This window comes from Globicephala melas, chromosome 2 (assembly GCF_963455315.2).
Source record: "Globicephala melas chromosome 2, mGloMel1.2, whole genome shotgun sequence".
Classification (NCBI taxonomy): domain Eukaryota; kingdom Metazoa; phylum Chordata; class Mammalia; order Artiodactyla; family Delphinidae; genus Globicephala; species Globicephala melas.
In genome coordinates, this window is record NC_083315.2 from 64,672,683 (window position 1) to 64,686,485 (window position 13,803).

A 13,803-nucleotide genomic window follows, 5' to 3' on the forward strand; every position below is an offset into this window, starting at 1 on the left:
GTTATTAATTGTCGTTCTTTTTGTTTTGTTTTTAATTTTTATTTTATAGTTGATTTACAATGTTGGGTTAGTTTCAGGTGTACACAGTCATTCCTTCAAACAATGATTATTATTCACCACCTACATGGCAGGCACTGCGTGAGGAGCTGGGTTTGCCCTAAACCAGGAGTTCCCAACCCTAGTCATCAAATTCCTCAGGAGAGCTAGTTAAAATGCAGACTCCCTGCAGCCTTCCGGGAGGTCCTGGTTCTTCGACCTGTGGAGGGGCCCAGGAAGCTATTTAGTTGTTGTTTGTTTCATTCGGGTATTTTGTTTTGTTTCGTTTTGTTTAACAGTTTCCCAGATGACTCAGCTAATGATAAGCAGTCAAAAGTAGAACAAATCTTCCCGCTTCTTTCTCTGGGCAAAAAACCGCTTTCTGGAAACCAAGGTGCTGGGAACAGGCAGGATCCACTGCCCCCAAAATAAAAGAACAGGGAGCTAACTCCGTGATATTAATTAGTAATGTCCAAACGCCGAAATCTATTGTTGCTCCACACCCCTCAAAAAAACAGCCTTATGGCAGGAATGGGCTCATTATTCCCAATTTACAAATATGCCCCATCCCATTCCTGTTGGTTAATGATAGAGCAGGAATCTCCTGACCTAGAGGTTTCACAACAGATTAGTTGCCTTGATCCACTCACTGGCGCCCGTGACTGCGATGCCGCCGCCAAACCAGACTTAAAAACTTTTGCTAGCTGGATGGATGAGATGGTAACGGGCACGCGCAAAAGCCCCGAGGCGCGCGCGCCCCTAGCGGTCAATAAGCCTCAGTGCAATTGAGTTTGCTTCAGTTGGCCACACTCGGCTTCTAACCCCGCCTCCCATCCCGCCCCTTCCTCCCAGCGCGGACGTTGATTGGCGAGAGGCGCACTATAAGAACTTGAGCGCGGGTGTCTGAAGCCCAGGCATTAGTGCCAGTTGAGGAGCGTGATTTTTCTGGAATGTACGGCTGAGGAGAGCTGAGAACACTTCACCCGGTCGCCTGGTCTCGGTCTCCAAGTTTTCCTGCATATTCTCCCCTCATGCTAGGCGATGTAGACGTGACGGGGGAGGTGACAGGTCACAGTGTCCAGAAAGAAGTTTGCAGGCTGCGGGGCGCCACTCCTTGCTTCTGCTGTCCCACCTGCTGAGAATTCCACGCTCATCAATAAGGCGTGGCTCTGGCATCACCTGGGGGAATGCCGGGACGCTCTCGTTTGAGTCCGCGGACCCGGGTCTTGCGGATTTAGGATTATGGAGTGTGTAAAGCCAGACCTGGTACCAGCGTCTGGCGCCTTCAGTCCTCATGTGGGTCCGTGGGTTCCCATCTCAGGGCCTGAACACCTACATCTGTACCTGGCAACCTGGAAGGTGTGTACTAAGTGTGAATTAGTACGCAGCTTCCAGGTTGTGTACGAAATGTGAATTGACTGAACGAGGCTTGTGGTAGGGGGAAGGCCGGCTGCAGTGGAAAGGGCATTCGCTAGTCCAGAGACTTGGGTTCCACTTCTGGCTTGGCCAGTCACTGCTGCTGAGCAAGGTCTTCCTTTTGTCTGGGCACTGATTACCTTCCGTGTGATAGGAGAGGGTTTGGCTCTGATAAATATAATAGTAACGCCAACAATAAGCCAGGCGTTGTGATAAGTACTGGGGATACAGGTGAGCAACACAGCCCTGATCCCTGAACTCACTTCATGGAGGCAGGAAGATATTGAAGAAACTGTCAAAAATGCACAATTACACATTTACTTTTAAGAAGTGGTATACAGGGAACTTAGGGCAGAGATTTAACATAGCCTGGGGTGGGCTTCCTGAGGCCAGGAGTAGAATTAACTGGGGTAGGTAGTAGATGAGCCAGGGAGATGGGGGATATAGCAAGTGCAAAGATCTGGAAGGTGAAAGACAGACGTTTCTTACCTTAATTGGACATCTTAATAACCCTCAAAGTATACAAGTAAGAGGAGTGGAAGTTTCAGTGAGTTAAATTGAGTAGAACTTGGAGGATTCTTTGGAAGCTCATAACTATTTGAGCAATCCTGTGAAACTATGTGATGGCCCCTGAGCCTGTGTCCTGACATTAGTGTTCCATAAGGTTGCTGAATCTGACCTGAACAGTCCAGGTTCCATGATGCATGCTCTGTGGTGTCTGTGTTCTTAATCTGAGGGGCATCTCCTGGCTATTTCAGAACTAAAAACGTCAGTCTTCTCTTAAAAGCAGCCCCTGTCTATATCAAGCTTAAGTGTCCAGGCTTGACTGCAAAGATAAGATGAGAGAGAAGTGGCTTGCAAAGTGACAGAAAAAAATCAAGAGCTGGCCACTGTACCTTACGTAGCACGTGTATGGAGGGGACACCAGGTCTGGTAGAAGAAATTCTGATTTGAGACAACTGAGGTGGCAGGCCCTGCACTAGCTGTGTGAACTGGACAGGGCTCTCAAACTCTCCAATGGGGTCTTGATATATAAACAGGACTAATTAAGTTATCCTGACATGTAAAGTTCAGAATGGGAGAATGTGTGAAAGTTATTTCTAAATTATAAAGTGCTACCCAACCAAATCAATAATCACCTGGTCACCTTGTTCCCTCACAATTTTACTGTATATGCTCCTTCAAATTATGGGAGAGAAAGGATCTGACACATTTTATTTGAAGTTGTAGCAATATACCAAGTTGTTTTGTTGCATAAATATTTTGAATTCTTTCAATTGGTTTTCTTTTCCAAAAGGTGGTTTTAAAACTTCACATTTCAATCTCTCCTTACCATTTTTTTTTTTTTTTTTTTTTTTTTTTTGCGGTACGCAGGCCTCTCACTGTTGTGGCTTCTCCCGTTGCGGAGCACAGGCTCCGGACGCGCAGGCTCAGCGGCCATGGCTCACGGGCCTAGCCGCTCCGCGGCATGTGGGATCTTCCCGGGTCGGGACACGAACCCATGTCCCCTGCATTGGCAGGCGGACTCTCAACCACTGGGCCACCAGGGAAGCCCTCTCCTTACCATTTTTAGCTGAGAACAAAAGAAAGAAAGAATTAAACAGTTGATAGGCACTTCGGATTTTTTTTAAAACCTATCCCATTGTCCAACATATTCTGTGGACTTTTTTAAAATATTTTTTTTTAATTTTTATTTGTTTTTGGCTGTGTTGGGTCTTTGTTGCTATGCGCGGGCTTTTCTCTAGTTGCGGCGAGCACAGGCTTCTCATTGCCGTGGCCTCTCTTGCTGCAGACCACGGGCTCTAGGCACGCGGACTTCAGTAGTTGCGACACACGGGCTCAGTAGTTGTGACTCGCAGGCTCTAGAGCACAGGCTCAGTAGTTGTGGCACAGGGGCTTAATGGCTCTGTGACGTGAGATCTTCCTGGACCAGGGCTCAAACCCGTGTCCCCTGCCTTGCTAGGCAGATTCTTAACCACTGCACCACCAGGGAAGCCCCTGCGAACTTTTTAAAAAGTTGTTCTTAGGTGGTTTGTCAATGAACATGTCTGTTCCCAAGATTCTTCAGAACACAAGGATTAGAGCCCATATACCTAATGCTGGCTTCCTGCTAATGCAGGATTATTAGAGGGGTGAGTGAGCTGGCCATGGACCTAGGTATGCTTTCAGTAGCCACAGGAGATATGAATAGAATTTTAAGAACAAGACACTGTTTAAAAAGTAACAAGTATGCTTGGTGAACATCAGAAGTGTGAAACTAGTTATAAGAAACCAAGCAGGTACGCAGCCCTCAAGTGTCATAGTAAACCAACCATGATTGGGCAGGATCGGCAGGGAGCGGGCTTGGGAAGCACAAGGTTGCACCTGGGATTCTGGAAAGCAGGGACGCCAGCTGTGCTCCTTGTGCCTTATGCAGAAGAAAAATAACATTTGCCTGCCAGCAAGCATGACTTTGTTCATTCTGTAACATGAAGTAGATATGATTTCCGTTTTGCCAAGTGGAAATCAAGGCTCAGAGAACTGAAAGGTGGGTGGGACTGGACAGGCTTTATTACTTATATCAAATGAATAAAACACTGGCATTCCTATATGTGGATGTGGGTCCCCTAATCTGATTATCAGATCATTCTTTGGAAAGGTTTTTTTAGCTCTATTAATTTTTACTATATTAAATATTTCTTTTAAAAAGCTGGGCCATCCATTAAGCCATGTTAACATGAGTCTTGCTAGAGTGAACATTTGCGATTGTATTGTTTGGTTTGGCTAACTTAAATTTGTAATATCCCAATTTACCACTAATTTTCAGCTGTTTTAGATGCTGTGTTTTCCTTTATCTTGTATTCTCTTTAACCCATCCAAAAAATATTTCAGCTAAATTAAACGTGGGTGTTCCCTCCTTGAATGCTAAATGCAAGGAACCCGCTAACTCAACTCTAGAGGATGTACTCTCATCACTACAGAGAAAGCTAAGGGGCAGGAGCATGGGGAGATGCAGTTAAAGTAGGCTTTGCAGTCATTGCCTGGCTTTAATCCTTCCAGGCACTTACTACTTTGTAACCAAAGGCATGAAAACCTCTGAGCTTCTACTTACCCACCTGACATGGGGTCTTACCAGCATGGGATTGTTGTACAGAACGACGCTTGAGATTAGCACAGTGGTGGCCTTCATTTAGGTGAGCTATGGATGAGGAAAAGTAGGCACTTACCACACGGATGTAGATCATCTTTGTTTTATGACACATTCCTTAGTGCTCCGCGATGCCCTTTTCCATGTCTAAATTTGAACAATGACATCTATGTTCTCTCATTGTACCCAGCCACCTCAGGCCCTAATTTACCCTACCTTATCTTTTTTACCAGATATGAATGCCTTAATCTCTTTAAAAATTTGAGCTTTACAAAAAGGGTAACTGTGCTATATGTGTTATTTACTAAGACTTTCTTTTAAATCTCACCCTGTTAAGAATTCCTCCATATCTGTAGTTTCCACCGCTGATAACTGAGGGCCACTTATTTGATGGACCTTTGAGTTTTATTTTTCAGCACTGCTTTAAACATTACCAGAGATGTATCTTGGATGTCCAATTTTACAAGATACACCAGCCACTTGCCCAAATGGCTATAGTAACATGTACAAATGGTCCTGTATGCTGGAGTGAGGGCGGTCGGGGCCAGAATGTCCTGCTCAACTCCCCAATCCCATGTCCCCATCTATTAATTGCACAGATGTCCCAAGTGCCTGGCACCTAACATGCTCTGAATACACAAGAATCATGTTATATAAATCCAAGTTCTAGGGTGGCCCTGGCATTTTGAAAAGCAAACCGATTTCCACTTCATACCACCATTCAATCACCTCTTCCCCCAAAGCTACTTCATGTTAGATTTTCAAAAATCTGAGGCCTGGATCACCCCCAACAGTGACTCTTATTCAGGTCTAGAGGACAGAGCCTGTAATCATGAAGTCATGCGGGGAGTCCGGACAAGGTGTCTGCTCTGAACCTTTCTCCTCCTGCGTCTCCATGCAGTTCTCAATGCTGCACCCAGCTGCTTCTTTCAGGAAGACACCACTGAAAGCCAAAGTTCATCTTTACACAACACATCCCCAGAACTATCAGTAAGACGAACAGCAGCAAAGAACTCAGCTTTTTATTGAATGTGCTACTAAAGAGGTTTAGTCAAAAAGACCAAAGCCCATGTCATCATCAGACTCTTCAGATTCTTCTTTCTTTGCTTCCACTTTCTTCTCCTCAGCTAAAAACAAAACAGAAAATAGTCAGTTACCTCTCTAAAAATTCCAAGAGCTCCAGGCCCTTCAACTTTCGTGGTCAAAAATACCCTAGATTCCCCTCATCAAACTATGCCTCTGGTTTTAAGATTTCTATACATCATCTACTCTTAGCAAATGAAGAACAATTTTGCCTATAATACTTCTAATCTCCACGCTCTGATACCAAGTTTCCTACCTGGGGCAGCAGTGGTGGAGGGGGCAGGACCTCCTGCTGGTGCAGCACCAGCTGCTGGGGCAGGTCCACCTGCCCCCACATTGCAGATGAGGCTCCCGATGTTGACATTGGCCAAAGCCTGCAATACATACGCATATGTAGGTAAATGCTTAGTCCTGTCCTTTTGTTCCAGCACCAAAATGCTGGCTTAACTTGCTAGGAGAAATTTCAAGCTTCCTTAAACACTCAAACCAGGATGCTTTCCACAGTTCATGACTCCTCCTTAGAGTGAATTCAATTTTTTATACTACTATGCACTTCTAGGACTTTTCCCAAGGGAATTCACTGACGATGATTTAGGAACAATGTGTCCAATCTTTCAAGTCTCACGGTTGAAGGACACAAGCTGAATAGTTAGAGGCTATCAGTTTCACTTGCCAGCGATTAAGTAACCTACACAAGGTAGCCAGTGCTAAGTTCCTTGGGTAGGAATCCGGTTTTCATTAGTCTTTTATATTCCAACACAAAATAAGTGGTCAATAAAAGGCCATCACCATGCTGGCAGGATTTACTTGGAACGGCACAGGTGGTATTACCTCCTGGGTGACCCTTTTATGAAGGAATGACCTGGTTAATATATTTTCCTCATGATTTTAGAACACAAGGAAAGAGACAGCAGAGTCTGAGACCAAGAGAAAAAGACAAAGTCATGACAAAGCAAAACCTTAATTCGCTCCCAGAGATAGAAATGTGAGGAAATCATTGCTCATACTTGGACAAGTCCAGTGGGATTCTGGCACTTCTGGAGTTTAGCATAAGCACCTGACTTAACGGTCTTCCAAAATTTACTTCTCCAAATCACTGCCACCATCACCTTACCTTTGCAAACAAGCCTGGCCAGAAAGGTTCAACATTTACACCGGCTGCTTTAATGAGGGCATTGATCTTATCCTCCTAAAACAAATAAAAACGGCAATCCATCATACAGCAAAGTTTAGCTTTCGTAAATGTCTCCGAAATACTGCAAACTGAAAGCAAATCACTCTTAACGTGGGTACCAAACTACGTTTACCCAGTTCAAATATTCTACCGGCATCGCATGTATGCTAATTTAAGACGACTCTTTCTTACACTCTAAAGGCAAAAAAAAAAAAAAAAAAAAGCCTCTGCTCTTGTGTGCCAGGTACTTTGCACGGCCTCGAGTTCATCGCTGCCACTTCACAGGCTGGGACCTGCCCAAGTCACGCTGCTATTTTAAGTTGTGAGGCAAGGCCAGAGGTGGAGCAGAGCCTCCACACCACGCAGCCAGGCCCCAGGGGGTCTTCTCAAGAACACGAAAGGAAATCACACCAAATGGAGGTATAAAGCGTCCTGGAGCATTTTCTAGCTGCGGATGAGGCTGCCCACGTGTTGCACAAATTAGAGATTGTCAAAACCGGAGCGCGCCGCCGCCGCCAAGTAAAAGCCACTCCCTCCGGGGCGGGCACGTGGCCGAGGCCCCAGGCCGCCCGCACATGGGACCACCCGATGAGCTCCCGTCCCGCCCGTCCCCCTCCGTCGGGGTGTCGATGGCCGCGGCTCCGGCCAGAAGAGTCCGCCCCGGACGCCTGCGAGGGCGGGTAACCTGTACCCCGCCACCGGCCCACGCCCGCACTCACCGTGACCGTCACCTCATCGTCGTGTAGGATGAGGGCCGAGTAGATGCAGGCGAGCTCCGAGACGGAGGCCATGGTGCGGGCGAGGGCTAGGCAGGGTCTGCCGGGCGCGGTGCTAGTCGCCGGATGAAGTGAGGGCCTCACCCCAACGCGGCCTTAGCTTCCTCGGAAGGACCGAGCACCTTAGCGGAAACTGAGGAAAAGGAAGTTCCCGCCTTCGCGCAGCCTCTTATACAGGCCACGCGGACCAATCGGCGCCCGAACTTGCCGGAAGAGGCGGGACTAGAGCCTCTCGCGACAACACACCAAAGACGCCTGCGCAAACGCGTATCTCGCTCGTTTGCGGGTTCAAAAAGTTGCTAGGCGTTTGCAGACGCCGGTTCCCGTGGCTTGGGTAAAAACTCAGCTTGTGAACAGTAAAAATATTTTTAGCAAAAAGTTACCTAGATAAATAGGTATCACTCGTACCTGCTGTAGCCCGTGTGAGAGTGTTTGAGCAGGCAGTGACCTGCTGAAGAGCAGGAAATAGGTTTTAACCTGGAGGTCCCGGTGCTTAGCGCAGCTTCTCGGATAAAATACTAAGTGAATATAGGAGAAAATGAGAAACCTGCAACGTTACTGTAGCAGAGGCATTTGAGCGCCTACTGTGACCCAGGCACTGAGCCACACTCTGCAAGGATTCATTTAATCCTCACCCAGCATAAGAGGTAAGTACTATTATCTCCATTTTGTGGGTGGCAAAACTAAGGTGTATGCCCGGTAACTACACAAGATTCCGCAGTTACTACGAGGCCGAGCCTGGATTTGGAATCTAGGAACCTAAATTCAGTGCTTCCTTCTTGTGTGTGCAGAGAGGGATGGGTTTGGGGATTATGAGTAAATTTTGTCTTTTTTTTTCCCCAAAGCATTAAAAGGTATATTAGGAATATAGGGGAACTTTCCACTTCAGGTTCATTTTTTTTTTTTTTTTTTTGTAAATAAGGAACCCCGTGGTTGGATGTAAACGCCTTGAAACTGTACTTGTGATGTTAAAAGACCTCTTGATGTAACTGCTGTCTGGCTAGGTGCTGTATTGCCTTTTTGTGTCCTTTGAAGCTAACGAAACAGGTGTTGGGTTCATGCTGAGAGGTTTTCTTTAGAATTTTTTAAATTGAGGTATAATTGATATATTAGTTTCAGGTGTACGACATGATATTCGCTATTCGTTTATATTGGGAAGCGATCATCATAGTAAGTCTAATTAACATCCATCAATCATACATAGAGAACAAATTTATTTGTGTGTGATGAGGTCTACTCTGTAAGCAACTTTTCAGTGTGTGGTACATTATTAACAGTAGTCACCATGCTGTACCTTACATCCCCATGACTTATTTATTTTATAACTGGAAATTTGTAGCTTTGATCCCCCTTCACCAATTTCACTCAGCCCCGCATCCCCACCTCGGGCAACCACAAATCTGTTTCCTGTATCTATGAGCTTGTTTTTGGTTTTTTAGTTTGTTTTTTGTCTGTTTGTTTAGATTCCACATATAATGAGGTCATACGGTATTTGCCTTTCTCTGACTTATTTACTTATTTCACTTAGCATAACGCTCTCAAGTTCCACCTGTGTTGTCTCAGATGGCAAGAGTTTATTCTTTTTTTGCTGAATAGTATTCCATCACATTTTCCTTATCCATTCATCCGTTGGTGGACGCTTAGGTCGTTTCCATGCATTGGAGATTGTAAATAATGCTGCAGTGAATATGGGAGTGCAGGTATCTTTTCAAGTTAGTGTTTTTCATTGTCTTCTAGTAAATACTCAGAACTTTTGGATTTTTTTTTTCCCCCCATGGATCTAACGCATGTTTAATAGCACCGATGTGTAGCAGGGACACATGGTTGACTGACAGAGCCCTGCCCTAGGGGCTCACAGTCCATTCAGAGACACAAGTCTTACAGCGCTGGGCGTGAGTGCTGAAGCAGCCAAGTGCACGAGTGGACATGGAGGCAGGACTGCTGAAGAGCAGAGGGGAGGGCAGCGTGGGCCCAAACAAGACTGGCTGCTAATGCAGCAGGCAAGTGCCTGGAAGGGAGCAGAGACTAGTGAGGAGGCCCTGCACCCCACCCTCCTGCATCGAAGCTGTCCCAGTGGGCCAGGGCTGCTGGTAAGCCCGTACGTAGGGAAGCACCCTTGTCTGCCAAGACACCCTCCCACTTACACTGAATAGTGAGAGCAGCTGCTTCCTCCATGCAGCCTTCCTTAACTTCCAGTCCAGAGGACAGGGGACCCAGGGAGCAAAGACTGGGGCAGGGGTCAAAGCAGATACTACAGGAGTTACGTCCAAAAGGGCTGGCATGGCGGACCCAGTCCAGTCCCAGGCAGAACCGAAGGGGGTGGGTTTGGGGGGGGAGTAGTTACAAAGACTGTACAAACTGGATGGGGACTGATCTATGCAGCTCTTTCTAACTAGCAGGAACAGGCCAGGTGAGAAGGCACTCCCCAACGAGGTGTGGGGATGCAGCCAGAGAGCCCGGTGGGAGGCAGCCTCTGGGCCACTGAGGGAGTCAGAGAATGAGGGGCACAGGGCAGAGGCCATTGTCCTGCTGTGCCCTTGGGTGGCAGTTTAAGGGGAGCCGTTTGTGCCCAGACACGGTAGACCCCAAACAAGTGCATCTCCTGCCCAGCAGTGGGGCAAGTGGACGGGGCACTACCTGGTGCGCTATATCTAGAGTTGGCTGGCAATGCCACACTGTCCTGACGGGGCCGTGGGGTTCCCTGGCCACGCAGGCCGCTTCATGTCAAGGGGGCGCTGCCACACCTGCCCGGGCCGTGTTCGGAATCCAGTGCTGTGGGTTTGGGTGTGGGCCAGATAATAGTAGTTTTAATTTTTGAAGGAACCTCTGTACTGTTTTCTGTAGCGCCTGCACCAATTTACATTCCCACCAACAGTGCGTAAGGGTTCCCTTTCTCCACATCTTCACCAACACGTGTTAGCTCTTGTTGATGATAGCCATTCTTAACAGGTGGGAGGTGATAGCTCATTGTGGTTTGTGTTTCCCTGATTGTTAGTGATGTTGAGCACCTTTTCAAGCACCTGTTTCCCATCTGTATGTCTTCTTTGAAAAAATACCTATTCAGATCTGCCTGTTTTTTAATTTGATTGTTTGTTTTTTTGTTATTGAGTTGTATGAGTTTGGTTTTTTGTTTTTTTGGGTTTTTTTGCAGTACGTGGGCCTCTCACTGTTGTGGCCTCTCCCGTTGCGGAGCACAGGCTCCAGACGCGCAGGCTCAGCGGCCATGGCTCACGGGCCCAGCCGCTCCGCGGCATATGGGATCTTCCCGGACCGGGGCACGAACCCGTGTCCCCTGCATCGGCAGGCGGACTCTCAACCACTGCGCCACCAGGGAAGCCCGAGTTGTATGAGTTTTTAATATATTTTGGATATTAACTCTTTGTCAGGTACATGATTTGCAAATGTCTTTTCCCATTCAGTAGGTTGCGTTTTCATTTTGTTGATGGTTTCCTTTTCAATGCAGATGCTTTTTAGTCTGTTGCAGTCCCACTAATTTGTTTTTGCTTTTATTGCCTTTGCTTTTGGAGTCAGATCCAAAAAATCATCACCGAGACCTGTGACAAGGAGCTTACTGCTTTATGCTTTCTTCTAGGAGTTTTATGGTTTCAGGCTTTACATTCAGTTCTTTAATCCGTTTTGAGGTAATTTTTTGTGTATTGTGTAAGATAGTGGTCTTTCATTCTTTTGCATGTGGCTGTCTAGTTTCCCAACAGCAATTATTGAATATTGTATATTCTTAGCTCCTCTGTCATAAATTAATTGACTGTATATGCATGAGTTTATTTCTGGGCTCTCTATTCTGTTCCATGGATCTATGTGTTTGTTTTTATACTGTTTGATTACTATAGCTTTGTGATGTCTCCAGCTTTGTTCTTCTTTATCAAGATTGCTTTGGCTATTCAGGATGTGTTGTGGTTCCATATAAATTTTAGGATTGTTTTATTTCTGTGAAAAATGCCATTGGAATTTTGACAAGGATTGCATTGAATCTGTAGATTGCTTTGGGTAGTAGGGACATTTTATCAGTATTCTTACAACCATGAGCATGGAATAGCTTTCCATTTATTTGGGTCTTCGGTCTTTCATCAGTGTCTTAACTTTTCCTTTATTTTTGATGTTTTGAATTGTCTGCAACGTGTATGTGTATCATTTATTACATATCTGAACCTTAAATTTAACTCCTACTAACAAAATGGTAATCTTTACATTTCATCAGTTATTTCCCTCTTGGAATTTGCCTAGTTTCCTGGAAAGGTGATTCAGTTTTTTGTTTTTTGTTTTCCCCAGGAGCCTGCTTTGTTTAATCAATGCCGTTATCTCATCATCCCTGACCAAACATTTCCATTGGAATCCCCCAATTTAGAGTCCCACTTGGGTTCATCTTAGCCACAAATGTAAACATATCTTAATATCCCAAACTTTTTAGAAAGCTTTTTAAAAAAAACACTATCAAGGTTTCTAAAAATAAAAGTTGTTTTGAGTGTTCATCTAAATCTAGGAAGCAATTATAGTGGAATCTGGGAGGGAAAACATAAAGTTATTGAAAAATTCAAACATTTCCAAAGCCAGAATGAATCAGTCCAAAACATACTTCCCTCACCAGTGTACTTAACAAAAAACCGATCTGGTGAGTATAATACATATCAACACACAGTAAAACAAGATTTTTCCCATTTTAAACTATACTAATAAGAAATAGTTTTTTTTATTGTAGTTGTTTTACAATGTTGTGTTAATTTGTGCTGTACAGCAAAGTGATTCCTTTATACATATATGTACATTCTTTTTCTTAACATACTTTTCCATTATGGTTTATCATAGGATATTGAATATAGTTCCCTGTGCTATACAGTAGGACCTTGTTGTTTATCCATTCTGTATATAAAAGCTTACATCTGCTAACCCCAACTTCCCAGTCCATCCGTCCTCCAACCGCCTCCCCACTGGCAACCACAAGTCTGTTCTCTGTGTCTGTGACTCTGTTTCTGTTTCATAGATAAACTTATTTGTGTCATATTTTAGATCCCACATATAAGGAATACCATATGGTATTTGTCTTTCTCTTTTTTGAATTTTATTTATTTTATACAGCAGGTTTTTATTAGTTATCCATTTTATACATATTAGTATGTATATGTCAATCCCAATCTCCCCTGCCACTTTCCCCCCGTGGTGTCCATACGTTTGTTCTCTACATCTGTGTCTCAACTTCTGCCCTGCAAACTGGTTCATCTGTACCATTTTTCTAGGCTCCACATATATGCATTAATATACAATATTTGTTTTTCTTTTTCTGACTTACTTCTCTCTGTATGATAGTCTCTAGATGCATCCACGTCTCTACAAATGACCCAATTCGTTCCTTTTTATGGCTGAGTAATATTCCATTGTATATATGTCCCACATCTTCTTTATCCATTTGTCTGTCCAGGGGCATTTAGGTTACTTCCGTGACCTGGCTGTTGTAAATAGTGCTGCAGTGAACATTGGGGCGCATGTGTCTTTTTGAATTATGGTTTTCTCTGGGTATGTGCCCAGTAGTGGGATTGCTGGGTCACGTGGTAATTCTATTTTTAGGTTTTTAAGGAACCTTCACACTGATCTCCATCGTGGCTGTATCAATTTACATTCCCACCAACAGTGCAAGAGGGTTTCCTTTTCTCCACACCCTCTCCAGCATTTGTTGTTTGTAGATTTTTCTGATGATGCCCATTCTAACTGGTGTGAGGTGATACCTCGTTGTAGTTTTGATTTGCATTTCTCTAGTAATTAGTGATGTTGAGTAGCTTTTCATGTGCCTCTTGGCCATCTGTATGTCTTCTTCGGAGAAATGTCTATTTAGGTCTTCTGCCAATTTTTGATTGGGCTGTTTGTTTTTTTGATATTGAGCTGCATGAGCTGTTTATATATTTTGGAGATTAATCCGTTGTCCATTAATTCGTTTGCAAATATTTTCTCCTATTCTGAGGGTTGTCTTTTCGTCTTGTTTGTAGTTTCCATTGCTTTGCAAAAGCCTTGAAGTTTCATTAGGTCCCATTTGTTTATTTTTGTTTTTATTTCCATTACTCTAGGAGGTGGATCAAAAAAGATCTTGCTGTGATTTATGTCACAGAGTGTTCTTCCTATGTTTTCCTCTAAGAGTTTTATAGTGTCCAGTCTTAGATTTAGGTCTCTAATCCACTTTGAGTTTA

At 44.6% G+C, this 13,803-nt stretch overlaps 1 protein-coding gene and 1 long non-coding RNA gene across 2 annotated transcripts in view; one reads left to right on the plus strand and one right to left on the minus strand.

Annotated features, from left to right (window-relative positions):
• Nucleotides 1-5,584: 5,584 nt before the first annotated feature.
• Nucleotides 5,585-7,751, minus strand: RPLP1 (ribosomal protein lateral stalk subunit P1). The gene is made up of 4 exons (XM_030875111.2): nt 7,556-7,751; nt 6,777-6,851; nt 5,919-6,036; nt 5,585-5,706 (listed from the first exon to the last, which is right to left on the minus strand). The coding sequence occupies exons 1-4, from the start codon at nt 7,625-7,627 to the stop codon at nt 5,627-5,629; spliced, it is 345 nt and encodes a 114-aa protein (XP_030730971.1). The 5' UTR covers nt 7,628-7,751; the 3' UTR covers nt 5,585-5,626.
• Nucleotides 7,752-7,878: 127 nt separating this feature from the next.
• The window catches only part of LOC115862860 (uncharacterized), a 65,011-nt gene continuing 59,086 nt past the window's right edge, over nt 7,879-13,803 (plus strand). Inside the window, exon 1 of the long non-coding RNA XR_004043283.2 lies at nt 7,879-8,259. This is a non-coding gene — a long non-coding RNA (uncharacterized lncRNA). The remainder of the gene's footprint in view (nt 8,260-13,803) is intronic.

Bases quoted from the DNA above. Each gene is read 5' to 3' on its own strand.
- RPLP1 (XM_030875111.2), bottom strand. From the start codon at position 7,627: ATGGCCTCCGTCTCGGAGCTCGCCTGCATCTACTCGGCCCTCATCCTA. The intron at 6,852-7,555 runs GTGAGTGCGGGC...TATTTGTTTTAG, and splicing joins ACGATGAGGTGACGGTCACG to GAGGATAAGATCAATGCCCT. The intron at 6,037-6,776 runs GTAAGGTGATGG...TATGTATTGCAG, and splicing joins GGCCAGGCTTGTTTGCAAAG to GCTTTGGCCAATGTCAACAT.